The sequence below is a fragment of the Trichosurus vulpecula genome, chromosome 5 (assembly GCF_011100635.1).
Source record: "Trichosurus vulpecula isolate mTriVul1 chromosome 5, mTriVul1.pri, whole genome shotgun sequence".
Taxonomy (NCBI): Eukaryota; Metazoa; Chordata; class Mammalia; order Diprotodontia; family Phalangeridae; genus Trichosurus; species Trichosurus vulpecula.
In genome coordinates, this window is record NC_050577.1 from 115,983,349 (window position 1) to 116,007,127 (window position 23,779).

At 44.3% G+C, this 23,779-nt stretch overlaps 1 protein-coding gene across 2 annotated transcripts in view; it reads left to right on the forward strand.

Moving 5' to 3' along the window:
• The window catches only part of PLXNA4 (plexin A4), a 139,008-nt gene that overhangs the window by 14,240 nt on the left and 100,989 nt on the right, over positions 1 to 23,779 (forward strand). For both annotated transcript variants that reach the window (XM_036760468.1, XM_036760469.1), the window contains exons 5-6: positions 11,601 to 11,801; positions 23,093 to 23,189. In XM_036760468.1, coding sequence (XP_036616363.1) covers positions 11,601 to 11,801; positions 23,093 to 23,189 — 298 coding nt within the window. The remainder of the gene's footprint in view (positions 1 to 11,600; positions 11,802 to 23,092; positions 23,190 to 23,779) is intronic.

Genomic DNA, 23,779 nt, shown 5'->3' on the forward strand with positions numbered 1-23,779 from the left:
TCCTCTGCCATTAAAGATCTAACCAATCCATGACTTGAGTAGAAAAGTCCTGGGGAATTGTTGAGGCACATGGGGTCAAGGGACTTGCCCAGTGTAATATAAATGACATCAGAGGGTTTGAATTTAGATGTTTTTGGCCACAAGTCTAAAAATATGGTTTCTGGGTTGGAGCAATCGTGGAACCATCACTCTGGAGCAGGAGGAGACCTGGCTGTGTTTGCTGGAGGAAGTTCCTGCACTCGGAGCTTGCTGTTAGTGCTCAGTTGTTTCAGTCATGTCTGACTCTTCATGACCCCATTTAGGGGTTTTCTTGGCAGAGACACCGAAGCGGGTTGCCATTTGTTTCTCCAGCTCATTTTACAGGTGAGGAAACTGAGGCAAACAGGGTTAAGTGACTTGCTCAGGGTCACGTAGCTAGTGAATGTCTGAGGTCAGATTTGAACTCAGGAAGATGAGCCTTCCTGACTCCAGGCCTGGTACTCTATCCACTGGGCCACCTAGCCGCCCTATACTAAGAGCACCCTATGCTAATCTTTAAGCTACGCAATGTCATATAACAGTAATGATGCTGATTTCTAGCATTTATGTAGCCCTTTAAGGCTTATAAAGTGCTTTGCAAATATTTCATTTGATTGTCACAACCACCACAGGAGATAGATGTTATTATTAACCCCATTTTACAAATGTGGAAACTGAGGAAGAATAAGCGATTTGCCTACGGTTCCATAGCTAGTAAGTGTTGCACCCTGTGTGTGAATCGCGAATCCATGTTTTCTGACTCTACACCTAGAGAAAATTCCCCGGAGGAAAAAAAATAGCCAGGAGATCCCCTCAGTGTGTGTGTGTGTGTGTGTGTGTGTGTGTGTGTGTGTGTGTGTGTGTGGCAGGAGCATGTTATTGGTCTTTTAAAAATATCAGAGATGGAAATTTTTTCATAAAAATCTCCAACAAAGAGAATTCTACAGGTGACCTCTTTCACCAGTTCTAGTGTATAACAAATATCCCTGTCAGGAAGTCCACCCTTTTATCTAACTAGAATCCCATATAAAGCACCTTAAACCAATTTTCTCCTGTTTCCTCCTGAGTAGAGATGAAGAATGGCACCGTGATAATCATTTTTACACTGGTAGATTATTTTCAAGCCCTCCTCCAGTTTTCTCTTCTCTGGACTAAATATAGCATATTTCTTTGTCTTTTCTACAAAGTGCAGACTTTTTTAGACATGTTCATATTCATTTTCATAACACCCCTAAGAATAAGAGAAGGAGAAAGATTGTCCTGGCCATTTGTCAGAGAAAACAAGCTAGAGGCTTCATCAGGCCTCTCTATAGCCAGTGAAAGGTCCAGGAATGGAAGGCAGATCCTCTGGTTCTCAAGGATTGGGGCACAAGCCACGCCTTGAGCCACCCCTTCTTCAGGCTGCATGGATGCATTTGGAAACAAGGCCAGAGGAGGCCTGGGCCGGGGGCTGCAAGGAGCAGGGCCTGGGTCAAGTCACACCAATGCCCCAAGTTTTTCAAATAACTGCTTTAGCAACCACCCTCTCCCTCTACCTTCCCAGGCCTCCAAGCTTCCTTGTTCTTTCCAGATCCCCTTCCCTTTTCCTTTCCCTGGGAGCCTGTCTGAGTCAATGGGATTTACTTTGGCTCCAGTGTTATCTCTAGTACAAGGGAAGTGACCTGGTACTAAATTATTGAGCTTTGTGGTTGCTTTGCTTTATTAAGAGAGTGAAAAGTACAATTAGCCTGAATCCACACTGACTTAGCTAGGAGTCTGCCAGCCAGTGACCCCCTCCTTCCTGGGTTCAAGTGAATCACATGCCCTGGATCAGGGCCCTTCTGCTAATCTTAAGATCAGAGAAGGGAAAAAATGAAGTCCTGATTTAATCACATAAAACTTGAAAAGCTCCCCTCACTGCAACCTAGACAAACTCCACCAATTTTACTGCACTTTAGGAGATACAAAGATGAGTCAGCTGCAGCCCCTGTCCTAGGGGATCTTAAAATCTAGTAGAGAAGATAAGATAGGCACAAATAAACAAAGAGAAGTTAGAACATCATAAATGCATAGGATCCCCGGATAAAGCTGGAAGGAGTTTCAGAAGCATCTAGGCAGGCCCACTTGGTTTACATATTATGAGGACATGGAGTCTGAGGAAGTAACTTCCCAAAGGCCACACCAATCAGAAACTTCAGAGCTAGTGTTTGAACCCAGGTCCTCCGACTCCAGAATCAAGACTCTTTCCACTGTCCCACAATATGGCACAGGATACCAAAGTGGATCCTGGGAAGAAGTTACTTCTGCCTAGGAGCAGGCACAGGATGAATTCGGGGTGATTCAGGGAAAGTATCTGAAAAGCAGTGACATTCTGAGTTAGGCATAAAGTAGGGGTAGAATTTCATGAGTCAGAGCTTGTCTGAGAGTTGGAAGCAATCAGGGCTTGCAACCAACAAGCATTTATTAAGCACCTACTACATGCCACACACTGTGCTAAGTACTGGAAATGAAAATACAAAGAAGGAGACAATCCCTACTCTCGAAGAGCTTTTGTTCTAACAGAGCACATGTATAGGCACGTACAGAAGAAATATAAAGAGAATGAATACAAATCAAGACAGAATAATTCAATACAAGTTTGTTGGGGAGGCAAGGAATTAGTAGTTAAGAGGATGATGAAGGGTTTCGTTTGGAAGATGGATAAAAGGCTTCCAGTGGTAGTTTGGGAAAAGTGTAAGATACACAAGGTAATGTTCTATGAGACAAGGCTAGGTAAACTGGTTTAAGCCCAGATTATGGAAGGCCTCAAATGCCAATTTAAGGAGTTTCAACTTTATTTGGAGAGCAGTAGGGAGCTATTAACAGCTTGTGAGCAGAGATGTATTCCAATCTTTATGAAGATTAGAACAACAGTGATTTGTAGGAGAATCAGAAAAGGTAGAGAATGGAGGCTGAGGACATAAGCCAGACAAGATTTAAGGAGGCACAGAAGGAGGCTACTGGCAATATAACAAGAAGAAAAAGATGGATGCAAGAGAAACGTATAATAGTGCTCAGGAGTGAATGGACCCCCTTTGAATTTCTCAGAGGGAACTCCAGAAATCTAGGGTTTGGCTGCCCCAGAACTCTGGCTGCTCCTCTAACCTAGGACTGTTGCCTCAGCCCTTACCCTCACCCCTTCCGTTATTCTCTTCAACTATCCCATTATTCTTCCTGCTCTCTCTAAGCTTCCTCCCTCCCCATCAATCTCTGGAGCCTTCTTCCCATCACCCACCTATAAGGTTATGGGCATTTCCTCTCTGTGTTATTACTTGTGCTCTGTCTATAAACAGGCAGATCATAGATCACACTAATGGCATTATAAACTTGGGAATGTGGAGGAAATATACGGGGTATTAAATTTTTTTGTCTTGGGGCATGACGGGACTGGGGAGGCAGGTGTAAATTTGGGAGGAGTGGTCTCCCGGAGAACCAACACATCTCTGGAGATTGATGGGGCCCAAGATGTCTTTTGGGAGGAGCACCAACCCTCACTCATCTCCTCAGTCACCCGCTAGAGCAGCACGCCTCTTCTTCCCTCCCTTCCATGGATCCCTCCAAGGCCTGGGCATTGGAAGTTGACTTTGCTATTACAAGGAGGAGAATTAGAGCGGTAGTCGGGTAAACACGTCAAAGGCTGTAAATCAGAGGTGGCTGGAGCTCAACAAGCCGGCCTGCTCCCCGTCCCCATCCCCAGCCACTGGTGGCTCTGGAGGCTGCCATGATCTCATGCTAGCACAGCACAGGCCATGTTTTTGTAGTCACAGCTTGTCACCATCCTCGTCTTTCTTATTTCAAGTATTCAAACGGATAACGGCATACTGTTCTTCAGCACCTTACTGAATAGCACATTTATCTTGGGATGTGCCTCTCTGCCCCTGTACACACATGTACGCACTCTCTCTCTCTCACACACACATACACACAAACACACATACACCCCTCTCCCTCCCCACTAAGGTTAGTTTCCATCAACTCTGAATATATCTTACACGTACATAATCATTTTCAAGTTGTCTCCCTCTTTAGAATGGGGGCTCCTTGAATGCAGGGTCCACATTTTTGCCTTTCTTTGTAGCCCTGGGACTTAGCACAGTGCCTGATGCATAGTAAGCATTTAACAAATGTTTGCTGAGCAACTTAGGTTGTGCAGTGGCGGGAGTGTTAGAGCAGGAGTCAGTTCAAATCCTGCCTCAGACACTTAGTAGCTCTGTAGTCCTGGGAAAGTCACCTAACCTCTGAAATGAGAATAGCAGTAGCTATTGCCTCCCAGAGTAGGTAGGCATTGTGAGAATCAAATGAGATAATATATGTAAAACACTTTGCAACTCTCAAGTTCTGTGTAAGCGCTACCTATTACACTAACTTTAGAGAGCCATGACTCAATGATATCTCTTTGGGTCTCAGTTTCCTCATTTGTAAAATAAGAAGGATGGTCTGGATCAGGGAATCTTGACCTTTTATATCTCGGATCCCTTTGGCAGCCTGATGAAGCCTGTGGAGCCTTTCTCCAAGCAATGGTCGGTTGCCTGTCTCTGAAGGAAATGCTACATTTCAGCATTTGGTGAAAATAAAAATGCATTTTTGTTTTCTGATCCAAGTTCATAGTTCCCCTGAAATCTATCCACAGATCCCAAGGATGGCTGGTTAAGAAATCCCTGGCCTAGACAATTCCCAACATCCTTTTCAGATCTAAATCTCATTCTGGAAGGATGATCTCTCTGAGGCTTCTACCCAGATGATCCTTTGTGGGTTTAAATTAATTCTAAAATGTGTGTGGGGCTGGACAGCCTACTTCCAGCACAAGCCTCACTCCAATGGTGCCCTATTCTTGCCAAAGCCACTTTTGAGATTACTGTGTTCTCCACCCCGAGGGAACCTGTATTCTAAGAGAACATCTTGGACAATATCACGTCCTCCAGAGTGGGAGGACCCTACATCTTGGAGAGCATTTTAGGGGACAATTTAGAGAGGTATAGTCTGATGACAATGAAGTATCACTACTGTGGTTATCATCATCAGTACATAGACCGGGTCCCAGTATTATGCTATTAAAATAATAGTAATTCCTTGGATTTCCAAAGTACTTTATAATTCTTAAAGCCCTTTTCACCCATATTACCTGATCCCCATACTAACCCCATGAAGTACTCAGGGTAGCCAATGGCCTCCACATTTTACAAGTGAAGAAATTGAGGCAAGAAAGGTTGAGTAATTTGTTCAAAGTCACAGAGCAATATAGTTAATAGTAGAACCCAGGTCTTTTAGCTCCTGGTTCAATGTTCCATCACTATATTATGTTGCCTTTGTATAAAAGTATAGTAAAATATGGCAAGGTTGCCTTAGGATGGCCACAAACCGCCAAGACTGTGGGAAACAGTTGATTCTAGTGGCAGCTGATGGCACCAGCACATTCAACAATGTGTATAAAGAAGCCAGAAAAAAGCTGACATTTTCCTGGATCTAACCAGCCTATTCTTGGTGAGGAGAGAACAAATGCAGTGAAAAATCATTTGAGAGAATGGAGAAAATTATCAATACCATTATTATTACAATAACATCTGGGACTGGAAGCCAGAAAATAGAGTAAGACCTTGAGGACAAAATGGGAGCATTTTTAGGGGGAGAGGGACAGGTTTAAAGACCCTGTTCCATTTGGGTTTGGAGGAGTTGAAGTAGACCAAGGGAGACATTAGGATCACAGATTTAGAGCTGGATGGCCCCTCGGAGGGCCACTAATCCAGCCCCCTTCATTTTACATACAGAAAAACTGGGGCTCAGAGGAGGTCACACAGAAAGTAAATGTGAGGGGTGGGATTCAAACCTGGGTCTTTTTTATTCCAAATGCAAGCCAAACCTCAGAAGGAGGGGCATAAGAAGTGGCTGGGAAGACTGTACAGAGGCAGGAGATGGGGGGCTGAGACAGAATGTCGCAGCGTTTGGTGAAAGAAAGGCAGCTGAGGGAAATGTTCTGAAAGGAAATGGAATAGTAGAGAACCTGAAAAGTTAAGAGAATGGAAAGGTGGTAGACTGAGGGGAAGGTATCTTCAATCAATACAAAGATGTTTTGAGACAGCTCCTTGAGCATATCTATGGTTGCTGTTCAGTCATTTCAGTTGAGTCTGACTTTTTGTGACCCCATTTGGGGATTTTCTTGGCAAAGATACTGTAATGGTTTGCCATTTCTGTATTCAGCTGATTTTACAGATGAGGAAACTGAGGCAAGCTGGGTTAAGTGACTTGCCCAGGGTAACATAGCTAGTAAGTGCCTGAGGCCAGATTTGAACTCTGGTCTTCCTGACCCCAGACTTGGTGCTCTATCCACTGAACCAGCTAGCTGCCCTGTAGAAGGTGATGACAAACAGATCAATTCCTTTGGAATTGCCCAAGTACATCAGGCTCGTACATGGTTTTGATCTTGAAGGTTCAGCGTGGGATAGGGGCAGAGTCTGGAAAGATGGGGTGGCTGGGTGATAGAAATGGCCCCTTCATGCCTTATTGCCTTGGAAGAGGTTGCCATTTTAAATTTCAATTAAGAGGTGCACAGGAGTCAATCCACAGTACCAGCAGAAGAGAATCTACCCAGCCCAGCCTCTACCACATCAATTATTATTAATGAACTTCCTCTCAGAGCAGTCAACCTTTTTATATGCAAACTAGGCCTTTATGGGGCCACTGGCAATCAGGGCTCATTAATGGACTCATCATAAGCCATGGAGGGATATAATGGAAGGTGAGAGGAGTGATGGAGGCTTAAGCATCTCTCCTGAGGGTTTGCCTCTCCACCTCTCCTGGACTGTATCCAGTCAAGCCCCCAGGCTCAGGTGCCAGCCAACCACAAGTTTAACAGCTTCCCAGGCTCAGCAGGTTCTCTGCTAAGTGATGAGCGGTCCACCTTTACTCACTCTGCTGGAGATTTGCCACCCTCTAGAAAATGTGGTTCCCAGGTTGAAGGGCATTATAAATTGGTGGTGCTGCCTAATTCCCCAAAGTTAGGTTCAGAGTTCCTGATGACCTGGAACTATATGCCTCAGGTTCCCCTTCTGTGAAACACAGTGAGATCCAGTGGGCCAACCAGAGGGCTCTTAGAAAGCAGCTCCACATATTTGATGCCTTTATGACAAAAAGATGTAGATAAACAGATTGCTAACTGCCCAGCAGACATCTCCATTTGGATGTCTCTCTGGTCCTTCAAACTCTATGTGTCCCAAACCAAGATTATTGTCTTTTCCCATAGATGTGTTCCTCCTCCTGTTTTCTACTATGCCTCTATCATTCATTCCCTCTCCTGTATTCAGAAGCTTAACATCTTCCTGATTTATCTCAACACTTTTCATATTCAATTGTCTACCATGTCTTGTTTCCATCTCCACAAAAGTCTCACTACATTCTGTCCACAACCTTCTTTTTCCTCCCATCTTCCTCCTTCCCAGAATCAGCCCCCACTGCCACCTTACTCCTATAAATCCTCCTAAATCTTCTCATCATCCAATCATAGATTTAGGGTCTGGAAGGGGCCTTCAAAGATGTAGATGGGGAAACTGAGACCCGGTGAGATTAAGTAATATGGATAGTAAGTGTCAGAGCTAGAAAGTGAAGCAGGGTTCTCTAACCCCAAATGCAGTGGTCTGCACAATGCTGCCTCCTAAAGGCAGGATTTCTTTCCCTTCCCGGTATCTCTGCTCCTAGATGAAACCCCACATTCATGATGTCATGTGGAAGAGAGCAGACTTGCTCCATTTGTTCTCAGGGGCCAAACAAAGACCAATGCATAAAAGATAGGGACAGGCAAACTGAGATTTAATGTAAAAAGAGGCTCCCTAATCACTGGAGCTATCCAAAAGGGAATGGACTGCCTTGGAAGATATTGGGGTCTGCTTCATTTGAGATCTTTGTGCAGGGGCTGAAGACAACTTGAAGCATGTATCATAGAGTATCCTTGTTCAGGTGTGAATTGGATTAAATGGCCTTTGAGTTTCCTTACAACTCTGAAATTCTGCTATTTTGATTTCAACTTGTCCTCCTTCCCTTTACCCTCATAAAGTTCCTGCCTTCCTTCTTTTCTTCCTTCCTCTCTTCCTTCTTCCCTCCCTTCTCTTTTTCTCTTTCCCTCTTTTGTTCTCTTTCCTTCCTTCTTTCTCCCTTCCTTCTCTCTCTCTCTCTCTCTCTCTCTCTCTCTCTCTCTCTCTCTCTCTCTCTCTCTCTCTCATGATCTCAAATTCGATATGTCCAATTTGCATCATCTTTCCTACACAAAATTTGCTCTATGACCTGATTCCTCCATCTCCGTTAGTGTTTCCATCATTTCCATGGTCAACCATTCTCAAAACCTGATAGTCATCCAGTCTTTCCTTACTCCACCCTCCCACCCCCACATACGCAGCAATCAGATGCCAATTTATTTTAGCTCTTTCCCTTTTCATTTTCACTGCCCTTTCTCTAGTTCGGGCCCTTGCTAGCTTTGCCTGGAGCACTGGAATAGCTTTCTACCTGTCTTTGCTACCTCCAGGCTTCCCCTGCACCTCCAATCCATTCTCCACACTGCTGACAGATTAACCTTCTTCTTAATACACAGCTATGATCATCATACTACATGGCTCAGAACCCTTCAATGGCTCTCCATTGCCTACTAAAGTCAGTGAAAGATAGACTGGCATCCAATGCATCCCACAAAGTGGCCCCAATCTACTATTCAAGCCCTCTTTCTCCTTCAGGTACTTTATTCTGAAGCCAAATTGGAATTCTCTCCTTTCTGTCTTTATCCCAGCTGTCCCCTATGTCCTCTCTCTCCATTATCTCCCATCTATTGAAATCCTACCTGTCCTTCAAGAGCCAGATCAAATGTCACCTCTTCCAAGAAGCTGTCCCAGTTCCCTCATACATGCTTCAAGCAAAGTAATCCCCCATTCCTATGAACCATTATAGTAAACATGGTGACTAGTGATGGAGTAGGAATGAGGGAGAAGAGGGGCATAGACAATGGACAAGATATGCCATTACACAGAGGTTATTGCACAGAGTGGATACACCCCCATGTTTTTCAGTAACTCTGGTGCCATAGAGGGGCTGCTAGAATGAGAGAATGAGAGAGAGAGAGAGAGAGAGAGAGAGAGAGAGAGAGCACCACTTACAACCGAAATGTTGGGGCTGAGGCCTTGTATGTAATCAACCCCCCGCCCCTCCCCTTTCTCTTTTCCTGCTGGCCTTTCCAGCTCCTGCGGCTCCTCTTTATCTCATCCTCGGATAATGGCATGTGCAGCCTGGAGGGATCAGACGTCTCGGAGGGGAGATTAGTTTAATGGAACTGTGGATCTCCCCCTTCAGCAAGCCTGCTCTCCTTGTCAGCTTGCAGATAGATCTCTCAGTTGGTGTACTTGTTCCTATGTATGTTCATGTTCTTTCTGTCCCACTCCTGCCCTCCTCCCCTCTCCTCTCGCCTCCTCTTTCCTCTCTTTTGCTCTCCTCTCCTTCCCTTTCTTTCCCCTTCCCTTCTCTTCCTCTCTCTTCTTCCTTCTCCCTTTCTCCATCTCCTTCTTTCCACTATATCTCCTTTTTCTCCTTACTTCTCCTATGCCTGGAAAAGCCAGGGAAGGATGAGAGCCCTAGTTCTTGGGAAGTATTCTCTTCTAGCTTGAGTCAGTTGATTTAGGGAAGGAGATCTTAACCTGAGGTCTGTAAAATTTTTTGGTTTATTTTTATATTTTGATAACTATATTTTAATATAATTGGTTTCCTTTGTCAGTCAATCAATAAACATATGTGAGGTGCCTACTATGTGCTGTAGCTAAGTGCTACAGATACAAAGGAAGGTAAAGGGTAGCCCCTGTTCTGGAGCAGCTCACAATCGAATGGGGGAGACAACATGCAAATAATTATGTACAAACAAGTCATGTGCAGGCTAAATTGGCAATAACCCAAAGAGGGTGGGCACTAGAATTAAGAGGGATCAGGAAAGGCTTCCTGTAAAAGGTGAAAGTATAGCTGGGACTTGTAGAAATCCTTTCTATTTTATGCATTAAAAATATGATTCTGAGAAGGGGTCTGTAGGTTTTGCAAGACTGCCAAAGGGAACCAAATCACACACACAGAAGATTAAGAACTCCTGGTTTGGGCTCACTTTATAAAGAAGGAGGAACAATTACCAAGAATAGAACATACTGGGACTGATCCAAACACCATTCTTCACCTCTGCCTTCCTCCCACAATTGACTTTCTTCCTGACTTGCCCTTTTGAGGGGAAGTGGAGAACAGCCAGAAGCTAGTGGTGGGCCTCTGGGGAAATGGTAATCCCTCCCCCTAGTCTACATACCGTCAAGTGCCTGAGCATCCTTAGGGATAAGACCCTATGTAAATAATTCTAGATCTCTTATGATTTGGATTGCTAATATGCCCAGGAGTCATCATTCTTGGTGTGCCTAGTACAGAGCCCTGGAGGGTGGTAGTCTAGGGGACAGGAAAAAAATGGCATGGTGTGATTTATGCCCCTCAGATGTTATTCCAGCAGAGTTATTAAAATCTTCTCTCCTTCCAATGCACCTTTTCCTCCCTTGAGAAAAGAGTATTAGATGCATACGCATACTCAGCACAGCCCCAGGAATACCAAGCCACTTTTCCAACAAGGACTCTGAAATACAGTGAACAGAGCCATTTTGGCCCATCAAACCAGACAAGAAGTCCTGAAGTACTCATACTGTTCACCCTTTATGCCCTTGGCCAGTGCTTCACAGTCTTATTCCATCCATCCCCACATCCCTACAAACACATTGTGTTCCCACCAAGTATATGGGGAGATATGTATGTGTCTATGTCTATGGTGTATATATGTGTGTGTACAGTATAGTATGTATACATACGTGTGTGTTTATGTAAATAAATGTATGTGTGTGTGTATATACATATATGTGTGTGTGTGTGTGTGTGTGTGTGTGTGTGTGTATGTACGTATATCCAGAAAGGCAGAAAATATAATGGAATGAGTACTTTCTCTGGAATCAAAGAACCTGTGTTCAAATCCTGACTCTACTATTTACTATCTAGGTGACCTGGGCCAAAACAGTTAATAATTTCTCTGGGCTTCAGTTCCTTGTCTGAAATGAAGGGGTTGAACCAAATGGCCTCTGTGAAGTCTAAAGCTATGATTCTCTGATCCTAGTATATGCATATTCTCTCTCTCTCTCTCTCTCTCTCTCTCTCTCTCTCTCTCTCTCTCTCTCTCTCTCTCTCTCTCTCTCTCTCTCTCTCTCTCCCTCTGTATCACTATCTCTGTATGTCTCTGTCTTTGTCTCTGTTTCTGTGTGTCTCTCTGTCTTTCTGTGTCTGTCTCTCTCTTTATCTCTGTGAATTAATGGTCAGGTGGATGGATGGATGTTTACCTGGACCTTAGTTCCTCATCTTTTAAAGAAAGGGGACAAGATAATTTCCTTGTCTCTTGACGTCAAGTCTCTAGGAGAACCACAGCAGGGACGGGAGCTGAGGGGGAAGGGGAGAAGGGGCTAAATCTGGAGACATTTCCCTTCATGTTTAACTTTGCTTCGCCACCTGACCTCAGCTCTCTCTGCTCTCAGGATTGCCCTCAGCTGCTGCAAGTGGACAAGATCCTGGTGCCAGTCGAGGTGATCAAGCCCATTACCTTAAAGGCCAAGAACCTGCCCCAGCCACAGTCAGGTCAGCGGGGCTACGAGTGCATCCTCAACATCCAAGGCACTGAGCAGAGGGTCCCAGCCCTGCGCTTCAACAGCTCCAGCGTGCAGTGCCAAAACACCTCTGTGAGTGCCATACCATACTCCTGTCCCTCCCTGACCCCCGACCCACAGCCACCTTTCCATTGTCCTCCTTCTCTGGAGTCGAGGTGTCCTGCCAAACACCAAGAATTTGGGGGTGCCACAGGCTCACCTCTTCTTCATGGCTCCCTTCAGAGAGAGAGAGAGAGAGAGAGAGAGAGAGATGGCTTTGTTCAAAACAATGTTTGTTGTTAATGACAAGGATAGTCTAAATGAGGTGGGGGCTATGGCGACAAGGCAGAAGGAGGAAGGAAGCTGGCCCTAGGATTGATCACCAGGACCACTGAGCCCTATAAATGTACAAATGACTTTACTATAACCGTGACTGGACTCCCAGGAGAACCATTGCTGTTCTCCTCAATGTACCAAGCATATGGAGGCCATTGCTGGCACCTTCCTGAAGCTCATAATTTCTCTTACCCAATTGCCTGGATGGGTGAGAAGATGCATTTAAGGAAGCCAGGGTTGAGAGCTGGAATACCATACAAGATACCTTACTAGAGTCCCACACAGATCAAAAAGGGCATTTTCCCAAAGCCATAGATTGCATCCCTATGTTGGGTCAGTCCTCTGCCTCCCTTCATCACAAGGAGCACGAGGTGAAAGACTGTGGTCATAAGAGCATTCTCAGAAGCAAAATGAACCATGGGACCATAGGCAGAGAGGCCGTGAGGTAGTTCAGTGGCTAGAGCACTGATGTTGTTCAGTTATTTCAGTCATGTCTGATTCTTTGTGACCCCATTTGGGTTTTTCTTGGCAGTGATACTGGAGTGGTTTGCCATTTCCTTCTCCAGCTCATTTTACAGATGAGGAAACTGAGGCAAACAAGGTTAAGTGACTTGCTCAAGGTGACACAGCCAGGACATATCTAAGGCCAGATTTGAACTCAGGAAGATGAGTGTTCCTGATTCCAAGCCCAGTGCTCTATCCGCTGTGCTGCCTAGCTGCCCATAGTCAGAATGACCTGGGTTCAGATTGAACCTCAGACACTTGCTGGCTGTGTCACCCTGAGTGACTCACTTAACTGCTGTCAATCCAATTTTTTTCACCTGTAAAATGGGGTAATAGTAACACCTACCTCCTAGGGTTGTTGTGAGGATAAAAAATTAGATAATATCCTTAGAATTCTTTGCAATCCTCAAAGTACTATATAAATGCTAGCTGTTATTATTTAGAACTAAAGCATCTTTTCAGATCATCCAGTCCCCTCCCCTCATTTGACACATAAAGAGCCAAGGACCCAGGGAGGTGACTTTCCCAAGGTCACACATGCCATAAGCAACATAGGTTGAGATAGTCATGCTGGAGCACTTCATTTGGGTTCTGAGGATCTGGATTCACATCCTGGTGACTGACTATCTTTGTCAACGTGAGCCTCATTTTCCTCACCTATAAAATGAAGGGGTTTGGAGGACCAGTTATGGAGTCCTGACAAAGAGGGAATGGTCCTCAAAATTCATAATGAAACATCCGTTTTTTGGACCTGACCAACGCAAAAATGGTTTTTTCTTAGCTATGAATATTCGTTACAGAATTTTGTTATTCTTTTTTTTTACCCAATTTGGGGGAGAGAAAAAAATGTATGCTTATTAATTGGGAAAAGTAATATTAGATTAAAAAATAAAATGAAATGAAGATGTTGGACTAGGTGGTCTTGAAAATCCCTTCTAGTTTGAAATCGATGCCCCTAATGACTTGTTTTAGACTTAGATCCCTTACTTGTGAAATGAGGGGGAAGGGGGAATGAACAAAATGACTGCCCCATTCATTTCAGCTGCAAATCTTATGCATATCTGACCTACTCATTCTACCTGCATCGTTGCTAGGAAAGCACTTGGTAAACCTTCAAGAGTTAGGTAAACGTGTGTGATTACTATCAGTGCTACTGCTATTGTCACAGCGCTATACAGAAGGGCCAGCACATTTATCTCCCTGCCTTTCTATGTGACTATCTCCTAGACTTCTGTCTACTGACTGCACTAGGCGCCCCTTACCCAGCTATTTATGTATCCTCTCCCCTATCTTTCTTGTTTCCTTTGTGCCTAGCTTTTGACCTCCTTATCTGCCAACAAATCTCACAATCTCTCCATTTCTCCTCCTGTGTTTCCTTCCATCATCTAACACTGAGCGCTTAAGGAGAGAAGGATATTAGACACATATCCATTCCCCCATCTGTCACTGGCTATCTGATTGGTAGGATTGCTGTGACTAGGTTTGGGGGTGTAAAGAATGACTTGGGATTTGTCAGATGATAGAAATAGTAGAAACATCACAGAACTATTGATGGGAAGCAGTTGAAGAAAGAAACTGAGGCACAGCTAGGGAAATTGACACAGGACCTCACGGCATTGTAGGGTTTGGAGCCAAGAAATGACCTCACAGACCTTGAACACTGGACGCAAACCAATGAACAAATTTCTATGGCTCTCTCTGTCTACTCCTTGCCCCCTCCCCTTGCTACCAGAATGCTTGCTGGCTAAATCTATCATCCTGCAGAGACTTTGAAAACAAAGAGGAGATTAAATGTTCTGTATTTCTTCTTAAATCCTGAGGCCCAGTGGGAGAGGTTTGGCTAAGAACTGTCTCTCCAGCCATAAAATCCCGTGTGGGGAGAAAAAAGCCTAGACAGCATTCAGCTTTCAAGACTAGTGAGCATGGATTCTTGTTCTCTCAGGGGACTAAACCCCCTAAAATTAATCTCTCTAAACACTACCAAGGGTTCAAGGCTGAAGCCCTGGCCAGAGTAGAAGGCCTGAGTTCTGATGTCAGCTCCTCTATCGTATCTTCAGATATGAACAGATCTATCCCAGCCCACTGTTAGAAATACCAATAATGACTAAGACTTTTGAAACATTTATAGATCATATAGGCAATTTCATTTGATCACATTGCACCAGCCCTGTAAGACATTATTAGTCCCACATAACAGATGAAACTAAAAGATAAAATAACATACCCAAGATCCCACGGCTCACAAGTGACTGAGGCAGGATTTGAACCCACATTTTCCTGATTCTAAAGTCCATCTCACTCACCCATAGGCTGCTTTACATCGCTTTCATGCGTATTCTTAGATGACCTAACACTAGTGAGGATGAGACCTCTGTAAGTGCCATATTCAGATGCTACTAGTACAATAATAGTACGATTTTTGTTAAGTGACTTAGTCCCGAAGACTTGGATTATTTGCATCTTCTAAGGAGGCTGCTAACAGCAGTGTGAGAGTAAATGCTTTCAACAATCAGCTTTCCAGGGAAAAATTGTACATAGGGTACACTTTTAAATTTAATCTGCATTATTAATATTTTATCCATCATTTTCTTAAGTTTAGATAATGGAGAAAACAATAAATCAAGTCCTGATGTGTAGCCTTTGCTAATTTCCCAGGTGTAAATGCTCACACTTAAAATTTCACAATCAGTAAGAGCCTGATATAAGCTGAAAACAGCATGTCCCTGCAGTAGATCATGTTAAACCTGCTATTGTTCCATGAATCCCTTGACTCATATGCAGGGTTTTAAATACCAGGGGCATTTTCAAATGCCCCTGGTATTTAAAACCCTGCAGATGAGTGGAATAGTAGGAAGAACATTGGCTTGGAGAGCAACAAAACTGGATTCCAGTTCCAACTCACCCTCCAACTGCCTATGTGATCTTGGACAAATCACTTCATTTCCCTAGACCTCTGCTTACTCATCTGTAAAATGAGGGTATTTGTGGAGGTAATCACAAGCTCTCTTCCACCTCAAAATTATTTGAATGAGCCCTCCAGTTACCACTAAGGAAACTGTCCTAATGTGGTAGCAAAAGAATGTAGTAATAGCAAAAGTAATAACGAGTCATACAAGCATTAAGACTTTGTCATGTGCCATGATTTCCTCTGCAGGCTTGGGTTTGCCCAGGTGCTCACAGGTGCTGGAGATCTGCTCTCCACAGGCTGAGAAAGAATACAGCTGTGGCTCACATGGGCACACCTGTGTGGCCATTTTTCATATCCGGAGATCCAAGAGCTGTGTATAATGAAAAGTCCACTTGGAGGAACTTTTCATCTGGAGGATGGATGCTATGACATAATACAAAATCCTTTTCCTGCTCATAGATGGAGAATCAGTCAAGAAGTCAAGTCAGTTAGCATTTATGAAATGCCTACTATGTGCTAGGCATGGTGCCAAGCTCTCCAGATACAAAGAAAATAAAAGGCAATCCCTGTCCCCAAGACATTCACAGTCCAGTAGAGGAGATAACATACAAAATCTGACCAGCTGAGTTATGGATTCTAAGATGTGGGAGGAGAGTTAATAGTGATAGTACTGACATTTATTAATTGCTTTAAGCTTGACAAAGCACTTTACATACATTATTGTATTTGCTATTTATAACAATTCTAGGGATTTAAAAATTATATCCCCCAATTTTACAGATAGGGAAATGGAGGTTGTTAACTTAGATTAAATTACTCACCTGTGCTTACCCAGCCAGTTCTCTCCAGCAGCCAGGTCTTGCACTCCCTCCCTTACACTGTACCATACAATGTTGATATATGATGTAGTCACTACCAATTTTCTTTCTTTCTCAGAACCTCTGTTTGCCCACAGGTGAAAGTGGGGTAGGTAACCTGGTCAATTCCCTACCCTTTTGTAAGACAGATGAAGACATTAGAACACAGGAGGTCTGCTAGTACAGGTTCATTCTTAATCTGGTCAGACAGGAAGGACAGGAAGATAGCTTCAGAGGGGTTAATAATCTTGCTTTATTCTAGTCTGGTCTTCTCCTAAGGGTTTGCTGATAATGGGAGCACTAACTCTACAGCATTCCCTAATCACCCTTCTTGAAGGGGTCAACAAGAAGGGGGCGCAACTACCCTTACATCTCCACGGAGTCAAGCGAGACAGGAACAGCTTGTCTCCTCTAAATTCCCTCAAGCCTCCATGGGGGCCAGTTGAGGCCCACACAGATTCCCCCTCAAGGCTTGATGGGGGCCAATCATGGCATGCACAGCATTCCAGCTTGTGCATTCAACCCTAAGGGTTCCATCCTCACTGACCAGTGCCCACCTGCTTTATAAGGCAACAGAAAAAGAAGGCATATTGCCAGCAACAGCCTAAGTTTACATTATCTCACCGTTCTATCTCATTGTATGATTGCAGTGGATATTTACAATTTTGAACACAATGTTTATATTATTTATCATTCTATAACGCTGCACAAGCATAGTGGAGATGTTTACAAGTCATGAGCATGAGAAATAGAGATTGTTATGACCGTGGATCCTGGGAAACTAAACTCCTAAGAAAGAATAACAAAAATCCACCTTATGCACACTAAAATCCACCTTACTTATATCTTTAGTGACATAATACTGGAGATGGTGCCTCTACTACATGCTCTGCAGTCCTGAGAACTGAACAGATGGCTACTATTTCTCAGATTTTACAGTTTATTCTCCTGACTCACTGAAATGTATTTTATCAAGGAGGCTTAGAGCTTTTGCGGGGTGGGGGGAGGGAGGGGAGATGAGGAGGCTGGAAGGTGGAGAAGTGAAGGGGTTGAGGGGAGAAGTCAAAGGAGGAAGAGGGGGAGGGACTCAAGTAGCAGAGGTGCTCCCTCTGTGTCAAAAAATGGGAAAATTCTGGTCTAGGCTTTCCCACCTAAGGTCATACAGAGATTAAGCCATGCAGGGGCCCAATCCTAGAGTACCTGACCTTGATTGAGATGCTTAACCTCCTTGTTCCTGATGTCTCAGGGGAGCAGTAACAGCCTCCTTGGCCTTGGGGGGGTTGTTCAATTAACTGTCCGATGATTGCAAAGAGCTATATAAATGCTAAGTGGTCTATAAAGGATGAGGGGAAGAGAGGGGAGGGGAGATTGGAGGCAGGGGGAGAAGGTGAGAGGCCTCACAGCTCCCAGGCTGCACTGTCAAAGAGATCCTGTACCCTGAGTCGGGGAGGCAGCCACAGGACTGGGATGTCCACAGATGAAAGAAAATGTTCCAAAGGAAAATAACTTCCCTGGAGAATGAGATGGAGCTCTTGGGGTTTATGAACTTATCTGAGTTTATTTTTACAATTACTGCCCCTGAATGAGGAGGAGGAAGAGTTCTTTTCTTGTTTCTTGTTTCAGTCATGTCTCTCTGTGACTCCATTTGGAATTTTCTTGCCAAAGATGCTGAAGTGGTTTACCATTTCCTCCTCTAGCTCATTTTATAAGTGGGGAAACTGAAGTAAACAGGGTTAAGTGAATTGCCCAGGGTCTCACAGCTAGTAAGTGTCTGAAGCTGGATTTGAACTCTGGAAGATGAGTCTTCCTGACTCCAGGCCTGGCGCTCTATCCACTGTGTCACCTGGCTGCCTCTAGATATGTACATACATACCTACATATATATACATACAGTATGTATATGTGCATATATAATGAGAGATATTGATGTAAATGTATTGCTATATCCATGTAAGCATATATGTTTGTCTTATGTGACCGTACAATAGTAATTCATATTTATATGAATATTTATATGCTCTTTAACATTTCCAAAGTGCTTTCCTCACAACCACTCTGAAGTAAAAAGTATGAATATTATTATCCCCACTTTACAGATGAGAAAGCCAAGTCCCAGAGTTAAATTACTTGTCCAAGATTACGCAGCAGTCAGTGTCAGAGCTAGGATTGAAATCATGTGTCTTGACTCAAAATCCTGCACCACTACCCCCATACTATGCTGTTCTGCTTGTATATTAGTGTCTGTGAGCTTGCCTACAATCACACACTCACGTTCCCTTCTTCTTCCCTTATTGTATGTACCAGTTGACAAAGGAGCTCTGTTCCTTCCTGCCCCTTCTGCTACTGGCCAGAGCAATGCCTCCATTCTGTCAGGTTCATGCCCTGGAATTAGCAATGGGTCTCTAAGCCTGATTTTGCCATCAATTCAGTGAGTGCCCTAGACAAGTGGTATCAAAATCAGTAGAAACTGGAGCCACTAAATGGTACATAAAGATCCCTGTGAGCTCTATAATGACTTAGAAAACGGCATGTTAACGTTATCAATGTTCTGTTGTCTTTTTACGTATTTTGTAAATATTTCCCATTGACTTTTAATCTGGTCCAGGTGCACTTGGGAGTTGAATGCCTCTGTCCTAGATATTTCCCGTAATCCCTATTTTCAGATCGCTTACATTCTATTAAGGAAGTCAGTAAGTATATACAGAAGAAATATAAAGAGAATAAATTCAATTCAGCTCAAGATATCTAAATACAAAGTAGGACAAGGGCACTAGCAGTGGGGTAGCAGTGGGTGAATAAGGAAAGGCTTCATGTAGAAAGTGATGCATGAGGCAATTCTTGAGGGAAGATGTGGGTTCTGCGAGGTGGGGGTGAGGAGAGAATGAGTTGTAGGAGTAAGAGATGGACAGTGCAAAGACATGGGCCCAGGAGATGGGTGAGGAACAGAGATAGGGAAAATTGGGCCTGTGTGGGTCAATTGGCTTTGCTCCGTCCCTCAATCACAGAACTGCATCTCTAACCCTGGCCAGCCATCTCAGAAATGAGCACCATCAGTCATGAGGTAGCCTATGGCCAAACATGTGGGATGGCTTAACAGAAACTCTCCCACTCCTAGGGAAACAGTCCAACATGCAGATCATGTTGGCTGGCTATAGAGCAGCATCATTCTCCTCTACAAATGTAGTTATATCATCATGGAAATTAGGGAAGGATGGCCAGCAGAAAAGATTTCCTGGATCTGAGGGTTGTAAGAAAATAGAAAAGGTCTCTGAAGATAATTACAGAATCTCCTTCCCTAAAGATATTCTAAGAATAGGATATGCATCTGTCCAGGCCGATTCGGGCCTACTTTTGCTCAGACAAAGGGCAATGAGGCCTGGGCTGTTCTAGGTAGCTGCCCATTCTTCTTCTCTCTCTTTGTCTCATCCCAGCCACCTATGGTGGGGATTGTCTAATTGAACAATGAGAAAATCACCAGGTAGGCATTGGAGATGCTGCCTGGGGCACACTCCTGCATTCCTCCCTCCCTTGCCTTGTTCTCTAAGGCATTGGGAAGGGTCCTCAGATTCTAATTACAGGCTTGACTGATGCCCACAGTGACACAGGGCCCTGATGCCCAGTAGAAAAACTCTCTCCCCACTCTTGTCACTGGGTAGATATATTAGCAGGACATCTGGCCTATTATTGGGTGAGAAAGATCTTGAAATCTAAATTGTTATTACAGTAGATTCCCCTAGGAAGTAACCCCTCTCTTCACAGGAGCTTAAGCCCAGGTCCTTGTCCCAGCTGGGGCAGGTGGTCAGAGCCCACAGAAAAGGCCATCTTTTCTGTGCCAAACAGAGGAGAGTCAAGTGAGCTGATGAAATATCAGTTTAGATCAGAAAAATAAAATCTTCCATCAACAAACACCTTTGGCATCTTGTTGTTCACTTTTGCTTTTATTCCTCCTGAGTGACTTAACACTGAATCATAGGCCCAATCTTTTTTTTATTTCCTTCCCTACCTTCCATTTTCCCAATTACTTCTTCCTTCCTAGATAATTCCTCCATTTCCAAGTCACTGCAATGCCTTCCTCTACCTTGAGTTCATGATCCCCTACCTGGGGTATCACGCACCTGAGAACAAAGCTGCTTTGGGGTCTGCTGCCTTTGGGCCCACCCAGTGGCTTGGGATTCATAATTCAAGTGCGTAGATCTTCCATCCAGGGGCTTCAGGAGGACTTCAGCAATTGTGGCCCCATAGCAACAGTCAGTCAACCAGTCAATATGCATTTATTAAGAACCTATTGTGCTTTCCCATAATCAGAGCAGCCTTTCCCAGAGTTAAATTACTTGTCCAAGATTGCACAGCAGTCCATGTCAGAGCTAGGATTGAAACCTATGTGTCTTGATTCAAAATCCTGTGCTAAGCTCTGGGGATACAAAAAAAAGATAAAAAATCGTCCCTTCTCTCAAGGACCCCATGTTTCAGTAATCCAGCTAGCAGCTGCTGTGGGGGTGTAAGATCCACCAACAACCAGCACCCAGAAAGCTGCCAACAGAGGTTCCTTGATCTGTTTTAATAAGGAAAGTAACTTTAAGGGGTTAACAATCTCAGCTTAATCAAATATACAAATATCATTCACTTAGTTCAGGGGAAATAGCCAGCACCCTGAATTTCAGAGCAAATAGAAACAGAAATTACAAATATCAACAGACAGACCATGTCTGATTCAAATCACAATTCATAGTTACCAGAGAAGAACCAACATCTGGATTGCAAAGCTGGGGGGCAGTTTGCAGCTTGCCCAGAGTCTCAACACTCCTTCCATGAGTGTGCCCCAAAAATCAAATGCCAAGCTCTCCTCAGTTATATCCAGTTTGGAGCCCAGAAGGCTCTGACCTCACCCAGGCTGGGTCTGGGAAGGTTCTCGATCCCCAGGATCACATCATATACAAATCAATGACTCCCAATTGTCTCAGTGCTGAGAAATACTCCAAGACAAAAAGATCCCACTTTATCTGCCCCATTCAAACAAAGGCCAGAATCATTAAAAGCACTTAAGAGAAGAAAAGCAAAAAGTCCCACCTTAATTACTATTACACCCCACAGTCCAAAGAGGGAAACAAAATGAAAAACTACATAGGAACAAGATATAGATAGGATAAATTGGAGACTGATGGAGGGAAGACACTAGCATTAAGGGCAGGGGATGCGGTCAGGAAAACCTTCTCAAAGATGATGAGATGTTAGGTGAGAGGTGAAGGAAGCCAGGGAAGCCTGTATCTAGAAATGATGCAGAAGAGAAGGGTAATGGGAACAGACCTCCAGATGTTCATGAAACTCATGGCGATGGGACTGAACTCTGTCACATAACAGGAAATAAAAGATCCGCCACACAAATGTGTGCTCATGGAACACAGGTGGAACGTCTTCTTCTGAGGACCACTCAGGAGCCCTAGATCCTCTCAGCAGAGTTCAGAGGAGGGCTGTTTGGAGGCCTGAAGGCCTATTCCAGTGATTAACAATGACCCAAATCACTCTGGGAAATTCAGCTATGTGTTTTTAACATTCCAGGAGAAGCATGAGGAGATGGAACAGGACAGGGACTCTCCTCACTTCAAAGTGGGTTAAACTGAGACCCAGAGGAGGCAAGTGATTTGCTCACTTCCACCCCTTAAATCAGTAATGGGGATGGGCGTCTCACCCAGGAAGTGCTGTGTCCCCACTGGTGCTCCCATTGCTTTATCCTTCTGTTCCCGGTTAATCAAGAAATATTTACTCTGCTCCTGGCACTGCATTGGGAATACAAGCGCAGCGAATGAAGCAATCCTTCTTCATAAGGAGCTTAGGTTCTAATGGAGGAAACAAGGACGTATATAAATCTGTGCTGCGTAAATACAAAGGGAGTCAATGCAAGTGTGTACAAAGTAGTTAGATATAAAGTAGTTTGGGAAGGAGGACTCCAGCAGTTGGGGGTGGGAGGAAGTTTCTCCCGGAAGATGGTGCTTGAGCTGCATCTTACAGAAAGAGCGACTTTATAAGGCGGAAGTAAGGAGGAAGTGAATTTTAGGCATGTGGCACGGTCAATGCAAATGCAAAGAGACAGGAGACACAGTAACATGTGTGAGGAACAGAGAGAAGGCGGAGTCAGCTGGACAGAAGACTGTAGGAGGGACCTGATACCCATCAGAAAAAGAGGAAGACGAATGATGTCCTATGAGGCTTAAAAAGGTGGGTTGGGGCTAAGTTGTGGAGGGCTTTAAGAGCTAAACAGAGAACTTTTATCCTGGAGGTAATTAATAAGGAGCCAGTGGCATTCATTGAGTAGAGAAATGGTTAGATCTACATCTAGGGAAGGGGCAGCTAGGTGGCACCATAGTGCGTAGAGTGCCCAGGAAGACACATCTTCGTGAGTTCAAATCCAGCCTCAGATACTTATTAGCTGTGTGACTCTGGGCAAATCACTTAACCCTGTTTGCCTTAGTTTCCTCATCTGTAAAATGAGCTGGAGAAGGAAATGGCAAACGACTCCAGTGTCTTTTGCCAAAAAAACCCCAAATGGGGTCATGAAGAGTCAGACACCTGAGGAAAATAACTTTGGTAGCATTGTGTAAGAAGGAGAGATGTCTATTACCCTTCTGCTCTGCCTTAGAGTCAGCAAGAGATCCCAGGACTTCACATGGTCCAAATCCATTCCTGTCTCCATCCTTGTCCCCATCCTACCAGGGATGAGTGCCCTGGTCTTCCCTAGAAATTCCACATGAAATCTTTTCTTTCCTTTCACCTTTTGGCTGCAGTATTCCTATGAGGGAATGGAGATCAACAACCTGCCTGTGGAGCTGACCGTTGTGTGGAATGGGGGCTTCAACATCGACAACCCAGCCCAGAACAAAGGTATGGACGCCGGTATCAACCGCAGAGCTTCAGGGCAGACCCAGGAGGGGAAGGACAGAGCGACACTCCTACACGGCTGTCACCAGTCACCAGTCCTCCCCCTGCCTTTGTCTCCGGCTCCCCCTTTTACTCTCCTCTGTGTCTCTCCTCTCCCCTCCTATAGTCTCTACTTCCTCAAAGCCCAAAGCAGCCAACAGACAATGCAGGCAGTGGAAAATGATTTGTGGGCAAGAAACTATTATAGGATGTTTCTCTTCTCGCTCACAGACTTAGACTATTCAAATAGAAAAGGACTTCCAAGCTCATCTGGTCCTATTCCCTAATCTTACAAATGAATCCCAGAAAAGCCAAGCTCAAGGTCATGCAGTTAACCAATTAAAGGCCAGGTTTCCCTGTTTTCTCCCTGTCCCATGTTCTCCCCTGGTTGGAAACCCCAGTGACTTGGCTGTGACTTTACCATAAAGAAGCCAACATCTCCCCCTGAAATGACCCTTGGGGCAGCTAGGTGGTGCACTGGACAGAACACCAGGCCTGGAGTCAGGAATACCTGAGTCCAGTCCGGCCTCAGATACTGACCAGCTTTGTGACCC